This window comes from Contarinia nasturtii, unplaced genomic scaffold (genome assembly GCF_009176525.2).
Source record: "Contarinia nasturtii isolate CC-2019 unplaced genomic scaffold, AAFC_CNas_1.1 Cnas_scaffold_810, whole genome shotgun sequence".
Taxonomy (NCBI): Eukaryota; Metazoa; Arthropoda; class Insecta; order Diptera; family Cecidomyiidae; genus Contarinia; species Contarinia nasturtii.
In genome coordinates, this window is record NW_022198157.1 from 2153563 (window position 1) to 2167319 (window position 13757).

General features: G+C 34.1%; 1 protein-coding gene across 1 annotated transcript; it reads right to left on the bottom strand.

Moving 5' to 3' along the window:
- Nucleotides 1-5859: 5859 nt before the first annotated feature.
- LOC116342124 (protein big brother) lies at nt 5860-13447 on the bottom strand. The gene is made up of 3 exons (XM_031769625.1): nt 13034-13447; nt 11852-12046; nt 5860-6513 (listed from the first exon to the last, which is right to left on the bottom strand). The coding sequence occupies exons 1-3, from the start codon at nt 13193-13195 to the stop codon at nt 6238-6240; spliced, it is 633 nt and encodes a 210-aa protein (XP_031625485.1). The 5' UTR covers nt 13196-13447; the 3' UTR covers nt 5860-6237.
- Between the last annotated feature and the right edge of the window lie 310 nt (nt 13448-13757).

The following is a 13757-nucleotide window of genomic DNA, read 5'->3' on the forward strand; positions in this document are numbered from 1 at the left end:
AAGCGAAAAAATGAACAATAATTACAGAAAACTAGCATGAATTAACACAATTTGGTAGATCTAGTGCTTTTTTCTATGAATTTGATAAAACACAGAAAACAAAAATCAATTAGTGACGCACGCAATGCTGGTCAACAATCCATGAAAATGCCGTTAAGTTTTCAAATTAAAACGCTAACTCGCAAACATTTCAGAAAAATTCCGAACATTTATTAGGCTATTCATATCTCTTCAAACAAATGAAAAAAAAAAGAACTCAACCCCATACGTCAAATTGAATTTCTTTATTTGGAAATTATGGGTTCAAATATGAATTTCTCTCGGAACAATCGACAAGTTCAATGATTAAATGCTTGTTGATGTTTGTTTTCATTCACGGCAGTTGTAGGTGAGTATTACACGCACCGGCCCATTTCAATATTCCAAAAAAAAAAAAACACATCGTGAATATCCTGACAACACGCAGTACGTTTTTGAGGTACTCATGACCGGATATGAATGAGAATATTTGATTGTTTCGACTGACACACGCGCTTGTCCTATTCAGTCGTCAAATTAAAGTAGTTTTTTTTTCGCATTGACAGCAATTGAACATTGATTTCGTCGACGAATAGAAACGAAATTATGTTGTGCGCGTTCAATCATTAAAGTGTTTGTACTATTATTGAAGCAATCTAATAGGCATCGGTGCATGCAAACGATTCGAACCGTATAAATATTCATGATTGTGAGGCTCACGTGAATTGTTGCTTTGGTTTATTGTGATGCAGTTTTCTGCTTCAGTTACACGTTATGCGCGCCGACTTTCGGTCCGTGTGCAAAGAGCAAAAGAGAAAATAATAGACCATGGAAGAATGAACGAGCGTCAACTTACAAACAAACAATCAAAATCAAACAAAACGAACGAGAAAAACTCATTGTTTGCATTTTGACGATCCAAACAACAAAAACTATATGTGCAATTTGTTAGCATTTTTCACTTGAAATAATGCAGAATAGATGTATTGGGTGAGCCTTTTTATCGGTCTCTCATTCACCACCCCATGCTTCTCGTTATATTTTCATCGTTTATTTACAAATCATTACGAAATCGAATATACAATATTTTGGAAATTGCATCTTTACCAAACAAATCGGTGTGAATGGTACGATCGCAATGCAGTCAAATGTCACGATTCAACGTTAACGAGAGAGACCATGTGAGGGTGGAAGGATGCCATTATTTCGATATAGTCAATAGAAATTAGTCTCTAATGATTATTATTGTCGCTGTTGTATGGAACAAAGATTCGCATTTGTCGGAGTTGATCCTTTCAATACAGGTACTCTCCCTTCAGTTGGCATGTGTGTATTTTGATTAAATTGAGCCATTTAAAACATAATGTTCTATCTCAAACTTAACGAATAAAACGTGATTTTTGACCGAAAAATATTAGACAAATTCTCTGCGACAGTGATAACTCGCTCCATTTACTTTTGTTGGAATGGCGTTTTATCTTTTTGGTGCCATTCAAAAACAGCATAAAATTCAAAACTTCAGAAATAAGCATGTTTTCGTGTGAGTTCATGCGATTATAATTAAATTTGTTCGTTCTCATTCTGTTCAGCATTCGGAGAGCGGAAGAGAGAAAAAAAAACCACAAAAACCATCAAAGATAATATTCGAGTGCGAAACAATAGGAAAAATGCGTGTCTCTCAGTTTCATTGTAATAATTCCATAGAAAGTTACGAGTTTATCGTCGAGCACATGTTTTGAAATGTGTCGGTGAGTGTGAATTTATCTCGAGAGAAGAAAACCGCAAAAAATAAACTGAAAAGAAATTTGTTAAATTTCATCATACAGCAAGCGAAGAATATTGAGCGATAAAAATACAACTTATGCTTTATCGTGTGAGCATATTTCGGTTGGAGCATAGAGAAAATTACATCTTAAAACCACACACACGCATTCAGCCAATGAGAGAATTTTAAAACATGCGAACATGCAATGAAACGGTTCAATAAATCAAATTGTACCATACCTCTGCGTCATATTCGTAGCAGTCGCACCAAAAACTCAATCCATTCGACTGCACAACGATCAATTTAGTTTAATTGAATTTGAATGTTGCAGTTGTGAAAAGATCAGTCGACATTCGACATAAAATATAGAGATTTGTTTCAAGTCTCGTTTTTTTAAAAGTGTCATTTGTGCAACGCCTGAAAATGAGCAAATTGAAAATCGAAATATTTAAACGAAAAACAAGACTTAGACTCAGACAAGTTTCCCTTTGCATTTATATTCATTTCGTCGGATTTGTTCGACAGAAATCTTGTCGCAATTGAAAATATATGCAAACACATGGGGTTACACAGCCTGCTACCGTTATGTGTGTGCACACCGATGAAGGGACGCGATTCACTGAAATCGCAATATTGTTTGAGTTTCAGCTTAACTCTATTTAGGATAATCTCTTGACACATTACATACGTATGTGCTTACTTTGCCCATGTTCACTGTGTATTGCTCACATTTTAATCGATATAACATTCGAAAGGGTAAAAACTATGCGCCGTACGCCTTCCAAATAATATCAGTCCATTTTGAATCAATCGTTGAGAATCTAATGATTTCGGAATCTGTTTTGACCATCACATGCCAAAAATTCCATAAAATCCATAACAATATTTAATTTTCGGCTAATAAGTCGACATTTTCATGAAAATCGGATCGATTTGTCTCCTGTCATAATTTTGTGTGGGAATTTTCAATAGAGAAATCATGAGAATTTTTCAGATCAAGAAAAACGGGTTGAAGTTTTTGTTACTTTCGTTTAGTTGGAATTTCATTTCTATATCACTGAAGTGCAGAACGTGTGATGAAAAATATTGAATTGAAAATCCATTTAAAATAAGACCACTTCTGTTCCTAACCGTCTTTGGCATATAAACAAGAATGACACGTTCAAGATTTAACCAATTTTATTCTAGCTGAATATCCACGGAATATGGATTTCACGGATGTTCGCAAATGCATCTCGCAACCATACACACACATATATTGAGAGAGATAAAATATGCACAATGAAATTGCTCGGATCATATAAAATAGTTGAAAATCCACAACTTGAGCATGTTGAATGTTTGGAATTCGCATGGAATTTAATATGAATTTATGTTTATTATCAGCTCTAAGCATACATATCATAATTCTGTTTGTTTTATCTGCATGTTAGAGGAGAATGAAATATTTTAAAATCGTAGCATGGATTTGAAAGCATCGGTGGATGTTTGTGTCAGCAATTGCATGATCCCAATTTCGTGCTTCCAAATAATTGTTTTAAACTTTTTATTCCATTTCAAAAGCATCATGTTTAACATACGTTAGCTCACTTTCAAATAGATGCACGCGCCTTTGTTTACCTATGATATCACACTCTACAAAAAAACAGTGTGGCACATGCCACAAAAGCACTATGATTGATTCGATTCAAAATATACGTGTGATAAAAAAACAATCGATTTTTTTTTTCAATTAACTCAATGAAGGTTCCGTTTTTTTCCATATTGAACAATTTCGTTTTACAAGCAATAAATAAGTTACTGCTGTGAATCAAAAACACCGAGTCGTATCATTTCCAAAAATCTGTAAAAAATAAACGGCGAGTTTGGCCATCGGATAAAAGGGTGAGCGTGTCTAATATTATCGCACATTAGATAAATGACATCGATTTCAGCCTTTTTTATGATATTCGTGCCAATTGAGTTGTAATCTCGATGGGAACTACATAAAAAAGTGTTATACGCTCACGAAAAAAGGGGTGCATTTATTTAATGTCGTCATTTTTATTGTAGAAAATTGTGTAATAAAAAAGTGATGGGAGTGATTTTTTGCCTCTCTCGAAAAATTCACCGATTTTTGGGAAAAAACGATTGATTTTTCGATTAAAAAAAGGCAAAAATAGAAAAGATTTTGCGATTGGTAATTGACATTAATACCTCTAGAGAACATCTGCAATACTTACACAAAGCTGTAACGTCCACTGAAAAGTCAATCCGACGAATTGACTTGAACGATTTACGAATCTGACATTTAATCCATTATTGTCACTCAATTGATGGATAAAAGTCAGCATTTTTTTCAAAAATTACATCCCGGCTGCGGATATTCGTGTTGATCAATATATATATTAGTCACCTTTTTACTTTCATGAGACATTTCAGAACGTCACTGAATTCCAGAAATATATAGTGAGCGACAAAAAAACGTTATGCTGCACCGTATTTAAAAGTTCACCCGAAATGAAAGCGGTGAGAAAAAACGTGTTTGTTGCAACGTCACAATCAGACTATAAATAAAACCAGCAAAAATGAATCAACCATTTAATACATGTGAAACTGAAAATTAATATACTGAAACAATGTTCAACCCTTTCATTCGATTAATTTTTTTTTGTTCGTTCGTTCGAAATTCTATGAATTGACCATGTCGTCTTGTTTCGAGCTCATTGCATCTCTTCGTAACAGTTGAATGGAATTGGGCGTTTCCGTTTAACCGAGAAAAAAAAACTAACTTGCGAGAGAAATACTGCAGAAACAATTTATAATGAAACAAAATGAGTTATATGGAATAATAAAAAATGATTAGTTAAAACTATTGACCTGGAACAAGAGAGACGAGACAGTTTGCTGTAAAATAGGGAGCGACACAGTGAAATTTGTATTGTAAACTGTTCAGTTGCATATTGTTGGATTTAAGTTTTTTTTTCGTGTGACTGCACTTCAAAAACGAGGAAATATATTTTGTACCGCATTTAAAGATTTTTTTAATTGAACAATTGATTTTGTGATCCAATATAGTTAGCCTAAATTAATTGGCATCGCTCACACAATCTAACTGAATCAATATTGTCACCGGAGAAAGAGTTTAATTAAAAAAATCTTTGCTTACAAATACTTTATCGGAAATGTTTTATTTCATTTGAATTTTGTAGGCACTTTGCAAGTTGTAATGTCCATTTCAAATGCACGCCCATTTGCATTTGTCATGATGAAAGGGTTAACACGCGTTACAACTGTTTTTTTCGCTCTCTCTCTCTTTCTCGCTCTTTAATTCAAACAAACGAAAAAGTAGTTAATCAAATGTATGAAAATGAAAAAAATTAACATGATTAGCCCATAAATAAAGTGTCACACGAGGCGATTTGATGAAATTTGCTCTAATTTATTGTATTAAATGTCCCATTCTTTTGGGGCGGTGTTTGGTCCACAATGATCGCCGTTTGTTTATTGTGTTGGATTTTATTGTGTTGACAGTTTTTCGAGGCGACCGAGAGAGCAGATGTAACTGATTCGCAGCAAAGTCATATTTACCTTTTCATATACGGATATTAGTCGGCGTTGTCAGTTTGCAGGCAGGCTAAAAGGTCATTTTGAAATGAGAACAGCACCAAAGCCACATTCGATTCTTATAATATATTCGTAATATTTATTCACTTTTTTTTGTTCACGACTGATGCAGTGTTATTAATAAAATGATGTGGATTATTGTTTCACACACACAATGTATTCTTTTCTATAGTAAAAGTCAAAGCGACAAAATCTAACATAAGGTTTTTGTTGCATGAAAAATAAAATAACGGACTCGAATCGACACACCAACTATGAGACATGGAAGTATGACATTGCATCTAATCTACAAGATTTAAGTTTCTACAACGATTTTGAATCGTTCTCTGAATCTTTTGTGGCCGGACAATACTGTAGGCTAAGAATCGAGTTGGAAATATATTCAATTCTAGAGAGAATTTTGTAAGAAATAAAATGAAAGAACTACTTAGATTTGAAATGCAAGTTTTCTACAAAAAAAAAAGAAGAAATTTGTTTTGAAAATAAACAGAAATCACCAGCCTTTTATTTGAATAATGTAAGAGATTTTCGCGACTTCGATAAATTAAAAATTAAAATACATCGAACGTAAGATGGTGCAACTTCACTTTCTATTCTTTTCTTTACATTTTATTTATCGCTTACAAAGAATTAATTGTTAGTTTTTAAAATAACTAAAATGTGGTAAAATGGGGACTTCAATATAAATATAAAGGTAAAATTTGTATACATAATAATCCATCAAAGTGAATCTCTCACTTTTATATGACAAAAGTACGAAATCCATAAATAAAAAAAAATTTGAACATATCAAGTTATATGATGTTTGGAGCTACAAATGATTTAAGAATTGAATGAATTGAAGTGATTTATCTTCGCCACATTCCAGCTCCGACGCCGATTCCACCACGTCGAACGGCATCGTCGATATCTTGTCGTTCGCCACGATAGGCTCGTTTGTTGTCTTCAAAATCGCGCAAACGTTGATTATACCGATCGATTTGATCGCGTAAAATTGCATCTTCTTGGGCTGCACGACGCTCATCATACTCCAAGCAACCGATCCCATCCAAACGCTCCAAATCCACATTACCACGAAACCGTACACAAACGCCGTTCATGATCATATGCGATTTGATGTGGACCTATTGAAATTGTGAAGAAAAGAAGAAACCACGTCTGATTAATTGAATTCATTCATAAAGTCGTTAATATCTCAATTTACATAAATCCGAATCGAGCAAACGCAAACAAAAGTCGGTCGTAAATAAATGATTACGCTCATTATCCGTGTAATGTAGTTTTCATCGCGTTTCATCGGAATTTTTATCGAGTGTTTTAAACAAAAGATAGACTCGTTTTTTTTATTTCTCTGAGTTATTTATGAAATTAACCATTTGACTTTCTGACATGTTTTTTTATTGCAAGACTGACGTAGTTGTTGTCTTCTTTGTGTGAGGTTTTTTGAATGTTATTGTGCATGCATGTTTCAAGTTTTGCTTTTTTGTTGTTGTTCCTTTTATGGCCTTTAAAATTGTGTTAGTGTTGCTCGAATGTTTTAAATTTCATTCGTCAGAGGCAACAAAAAAAGACAAACAATTTTGATGATTGTAGCTCTTGTTTGAACGTCGTATCTTTCTGTTTGGGCTTTGGAGTCAACAGTCCGTACTATGATTAAGGATAATTAGACGCATCAAACTGTGTTTATTCGTTTATATTCTTACAACAAAATCGGACTTTAACACATGTTATTTTAACATAGAAAATTGTTTAATTATTTATTGGGCACTTCCGGCTGCACAGCAGGTCCGAAAAAAGAAGAAATACCGAAAACTATCAATATTTCTATGGAAAACTATAAATGGGGTCTTACGAAGCTAAAGCGCATCATATTACGACACCACACACACACTTACACGCAATGAGCATTTTTTTAAATTCAATTCCAAAGATCATTTTGAAAGTTTGAAATAAAAATTGAAACCTCAAGGTTCCTTTCATATAAAATATTGAATATTTTAACAATCTCTTATTGTTTACATTGAGCCGTTAAGCCTTGAACATTGCAATATCAATTTTATGAAAATGTTTGGGTTTTTCCCAAATAGAAACTGACCAAGACGCATTGTAACCAGATGTTTCTGAAAATTTGATTTGAAATTTAACAGAAGCTGCTTCAAAACCATTGGAAACAATTTCTTTCATTCATCAATGCAAATGTTTTTTGGCCTAAAGTCATTTTGTGTTGTGTTCGTTAATTTAATTGAGTTTCTTTTTTGTGAAAACTGAACATAAACAAAGCCATTCCTTTGGTGTTTTGTGCTGTATTCAAATCGAATTATCAATTCCTTTAAAAAACGGTTCGATCAAACGTGTCAATTTAGTTAAATGCAATGAATTTGTTTTGCTGGCAAATTGGTTCGGGCAAAACAGTTGCAATTTTCAGTTGTCCGCTGTGCATCGTGTGCGTCATCAATAAATGAAGTCAATGGAGATCGACAACGGTGCGCGTTCGAATATATAAAAAAACTGAGTGTATGTCGATTTGTCAAATCAAAAAATCAAAAAGAATTACACGATATCCCGTGGAGGTGCTGAAATTGGGATTGAATCGGGGCATTGACAATACCGAATCGAAGGGGATTGCATGCGACCCCTTAAACGCTTTTATTTTGTTCGCTCAACCCAATGTTATTATTGTATTGAAAATGTCGTCTGTTCAAATCACGATGCACCGTGTGCAAAATCAATGCACCGCCTGCCGTGTAATATTTACGTTTTTCCTGTAATTATCGAAAGAGCACTAGGAACGCGCTCGATGGGATACACAAAGCAACGGATGGGAGAGAAAAAAAATTGTTTGATGAAAACAGTAAACTTTAAAATAACATTGATGATGGAGAATAAAAACGGGTGAAAAAAGGCCAAGAGCGAGAGAGAATGGGTTGTACTGAATGCATTTAACTGAAATGATTTAATCAAAGAGCGATGAAAACAAAAGTTCAACTCCTCGAATTCGACGGCTGAATGTCGGTTCAATAATTTAATAAGCTGAACTTTGTCACCTTTCGATGGTACTTCAGTAATAGAGAAACTCTCTTTGAGAGCAGCTCTCTTTCGGGTGATCACAGTATTAAAACATTGTATTTTCTCGGTTATAGCGGCGTACATATGGCGTCCACCCAAAACACGCCTTGACCATTGGTCAGGTTTTCATGCAAATAAGCCATATCGACGATATTGCGCAAATTGCCGAGACAAAATTCGAACATGGTGAGGGAGAAAGAGAGAGAAATAAAGAGAAAGAGGAAAGGGAGGTAGAGAGAGCAATAGAAGAAAGAGTTTCTTTTTTGATAGATAGTATATTACCAGATCACACATATGCATATACAGGTTTTTTTGCACCTATTATCGGTATAAGAACGCAAAAAGCTGAATTGCAAAAACGAAACATTTAAAGAACTTCAAAGTGTGTCATCTGGTTGATCGTTCGTCTGACGTGAGACGCATCGCATAATAATCACTTGGAGCAGCAATTTCTGCGTACATTTCTTTTTCATTGTCTCTGTACGTGTGCAGGAAATTCCAATTTCAAAATCATTCGAAATTGTTCAATTGTTCGATTTCTCGTAATGACCAAGAAATAAAAGAGCAAAAGGTTTATAAGCGAATGATTGATATTTTACGGAAATTTATATAATTTCCATGTTTTTGTTGTTTTTCTTTAATGTGTACAGACATGTTGACTTGATCATGAGCACCGAACCGGCAATTATTCGTAATTTTTCTTTCAAATGCATTATTTGCCTCTTTTTCTCTCCGGTTTTTTTTATTTCCAACATTTTTTTTTGTGTAATTTTGTTTTGGAATGCATTTCGGCAGGTAAATGGATTCCACTGTAATGTGCCCTTCAATTTGTTACTACCGTCGAATCAGTGTTCAATCCGTTGATTGATACGATAACTGAAGTGTTAAATAACATTGATATTATTACATTTCTTTTACAAATGCTATAAATATAATTACGAATCGAAAATTGTTGCACCGAACTAATAATAATTCGTAATCATTACTAATCATCTGACAAAGATCAATAATGCACCTCATTCGACTCATTTTATTGTTAAAAGAAGAGATATTGGATTGTGATTTTTTTCGTTAAAATTACTTTTTTTTTATTTTTCTGAGTAATCTGATGAAATAGAAAAGGAACAAAGCAAAAATTGATTTCAGATAAAATCCAATGTAGCAACCGAAAAAAATAAAAAAAAATAAGACAAACTTGTTTAAAAAGCCTGCAGATCGATTGCATATCGTTGAGTCCGAATGAGTAATGTATTGTGTTTGTAATTCTACGTTTCTTCAGGTATGAAAAAAATCGAAAACAAATCCGGATAGATAAATACAAAGGCGCAAGATATATACCATTTAACTTTGAAATGATCCTAATTCGCATAGAGCGTTTATTAACTGACACTTATTCTACTGTAGCTGCTGTTCGCTCTCTGCTTAGGTTTCGACATTCGTTCCTTTTTGTTATCACATTCATTCTCCGTATCAGTTGTTTTTTCCTTCTTCTTTTCTCTCTGCCTCTTTCTCTGTGTTGTTTCTCTCATTTTCAAAAGATATTTCGTTTTTAGCACCATTTGGCGTTTGTGTTTATTTGCCTTTTTTCGTTACACTGATCGTGTCTTAGAATCGACATCGATATGAATATACACAAAGCCCATCGGCAATGAAAGGAAACGAACCCAGAAAATGCTGTTTGTGAATGTGACAACAAAACAATACCGACAAATAATAATGTCAAGCAAAAGCAACAAACAAATCAAAGTAGTTCTTGCTTCGCAGGCGGCTACCTGATGACGACGATGATGTTGATCTCTTACTTGCTATGTTTGTTGCTTAAGCTCACAATTTCTGCTTTTTTTTCTCTCTTCAAAAACTCAAGGTGATATTTCTCGAAGGAAGTTCCATTGAATTCATGCTAAGATTTTTTCTTTCGACGAAATCTATTTTATTACCATTTTTGTTGTTAGTTTCAAACAAAAATGTCCGTTCGAAAGACAAATGACTTACTTGATGTCAACTCCCAAACAATATACCCAAAAACGGCATAAAAATATTTACGATTTAGAAATTTGTTGTCGAAAAACATAGATTTTCTCTTCCACGAAACTTTGATGACTAATTGAAATCCGTTCAAAAGTCAATTTGCTCGAGTGCCCCGAAATGCACAAGCAAAGAGCCCTTAAATACTCTTGCAATTATTCAACATATGGAGTTGAAGAACTCTTGAAAACGTACAGTCTTTGCAATGTACGTGTCAAAGCACACTTTTAAGAATATCAATTTCTGGACACGGCGACATTAAACCTGAGATGAACACGTGTTTGTGTCACGATTTTACATCGATGGCACCAATCAATATCGAATGTATCGCCGCCGGAAAATTGGTTTTAAAGGATTTTCGTCAGTGAACCAGTGAAAGTGGCTCGTGAACAAAGGCGTCACCAGTTTGTTAGTTTATGTCGTTTAATTTGCTTTTATAGCTTGTAAACATGTCAAAAATTCAAATAAATTACTCGCATCTACACCGATTTATATCCTTGAAATTCGATATTTTTTCGAGACCACCAAATAGAATATATCAGAGTGATGCTTCCGAAGAGACCATTTTTCAGTGTAACGCCGATTCATAGAAATGATTGAATAAATCCTTGCATCGTCTGTCTGCATCATGAAACTGAATGAGATGAATTGCGCATGATCTCAACTGTTTTTTTTTTGTCTCGTTGGGCACCAGTTACTTACTGGTTTGAGTAAATAGAACAAAAATGGCTGACTTTACATAAGCAAATAAAATCGCATTTCACGAGAGAAAAAAAGAATGTTCTTCAATTTGAAGATGCACAAAATATCGATTTTTGGCTTGTCCAGACAATTCAAGAAGAGTTCAATGAATGGAAAATAAAAAAAATGCTGAAAAGAGAATGTTGCGTGTCTTTATTTCAATTTTTTCTAGTGCATCCTCAATGGGAAACACTTTTTTTTGGGAAAAAGGTCTTTTTTCATATCGAATTAACGAAATAATGGGAAGAGCTGCCTTAAAATTGGTTTTAGTCACGCCAAATTTGTGTGCAACATGCACACATGGATTTAATGCTCATTTTATAAAATTGTATTCAATTATCTACTTCATATTACATGTTTACGAAAATTCCAGCTTTTCTGGTGTTTTTTTTTTTAATGAAATTTGAATCAAACCGAATTTATTATGAAAATGTCAAATTACTTATATTGACTGTGGGACAATAAGATTTAATAAGCGTATCATATCAATCAAACTTGAACTTAAAATGACGTAATCACTCAAATACGAGTGCATTTCGACCGAACTATTGTTTACATTTCTAATTGATTCACAAATTGTCATGCTTGTTCACATTTTTTGTTGAGCTAGATAAAAAAAACGGCACTTACTTTGCCTGGTTCTTTTTCAAAATCTAATTCACGTTCATGGGGTCCATATGGCGTCATATTGTTATTGAATGTTAGTTGCAAATTCGTTCCGGATGCCACAAATGCAATCTCTGTACGTCCTTGAGTGCGAATATCGTTTTGGAACCGTATTTGTCGCTCTTCTATTGGACGATCTCTGTATCCCGTATAGCGAATCTATAGAAATGAAAAGAAAGACATTTTTCAAGTTAAACAATACAATTTTCCATATGAAAACATTTATTCCTTTAAAGGCATTCCAAAAAAAAGTCGTTGCTTGCACATGTGGCGCAAGAAATTCTTTAGAAACATTTCCAAGATAAAATTAAAAATTTATATATCCAGATTGAATGACTTTGAGCGGACAAATTACTGAACAAAAAAAAATATTTCCATTGCATACGATTCTCGCCTCCGTCGTGTGTTTGCTTGAGGCTTTGTTTACGATCAAGAAGAGAAAAAAAATAACAAAACAGGTACTTTTATTGATTCCCGAAAATAAATCGCAATACGCTGAAATCGTATAGCTACGTCATGCAAACGAACTGGTCAAGTCAATTCACGTATCCACACACCGGCTCGAAATTGTGTGTATCGATCTCTATCTGAATGTATATAAAGTTGATTATGCACACTGTTGTTGTTTCTAGAAAACGACGATTAAGCGACGGTAGTGTCGACGACGACAACAACGGCGGCGGCGAAAACACCGACTACGTCGGCAAATCATTATAATTTTAAATATCAATGTTACATGAAAGAGAGGGACATGATAGAGAGCAAGTGTTAGTTCACATCATAGGAAATACCACACAAGTTTTGCAAAGAAGAGAAGAGAAAAATGTGTTGTAATCGCTGTGACACTTGTTTATATTCAATTTTTTTTTATTACGCACACTGTTTCTTCTGCTTTGTTATTCCATTCATACGAATTCAAATTTTAATGGAGCGTTTCTCATGAAATGCATGATTCATCCACATTGCAAACTGAACTGGTATATCTGTCGTTTCGTCGCTTTGAAATTATAGGTCAGTGTAAGATGAATTTTTTGACCAACAAAATAAATGCTGCTTTAGATTTTCTGACGTATATTTTTCATATTCGAAGAATATTCATAAGAAAAATTGAATAAAATATTCTTTTTGGTGTTGGCATTTTCTTACCTCACACTCACGGCTGAGTCGTCGAAAGAGTTCGTCACTTTCGAATTTCGATTTTTGCTCTGGAACAACTCGCGGCATTTTAAAGAAAAATCTTGGCTTTGGTTGCTCATACAATCCAATTGAATCGTATGGGATCATTCCAGCTAAAGCGTCGTTCATCATCTTGGTAGAGTTTTTTTTGTTTTGCTAGTTTGTCACAACTTTTAAAAATTCACTTGACAATGTAATTAATAATGTCGTTTGTCACTTTTAAATATCACTTATTTTACTCTCAACGCGATTTTTTCTTTCTTTCGTCTTAACAAATGCACAATTTGTTTGTTTAATCTTTTTTTTCTTCCTTGGATAGAAAAAAAAACTTGCTATAAAATACAGAGAACCAATCGTTCGCACTAACCGTCACACCAAAACTGACTGAATGCTACACCGAAGTCGCCTGGCATACCCTTTGCAAACAACCAATACAAGTATATAGCAATTCGTCATCATCGTCATCATTTCATGATTGTTCGCCTCATGTCTATGCTCATGTATGCTTTGTTGTGTATCCCTCCTCTTTTACTCGATCGTCTTATGTATTTCAGTTGATTTCGACTGTTTGTATGCATCGTTCTAACTCCGCCTCGAAATTTTCTTTTCGGTAAATAGGCTCGTCGCATATTTGTTGTTGTCTTTTAATTGTTTCGAATGGAAAAAGAGAGCGATGCGCTTAAGCACTTAGCCG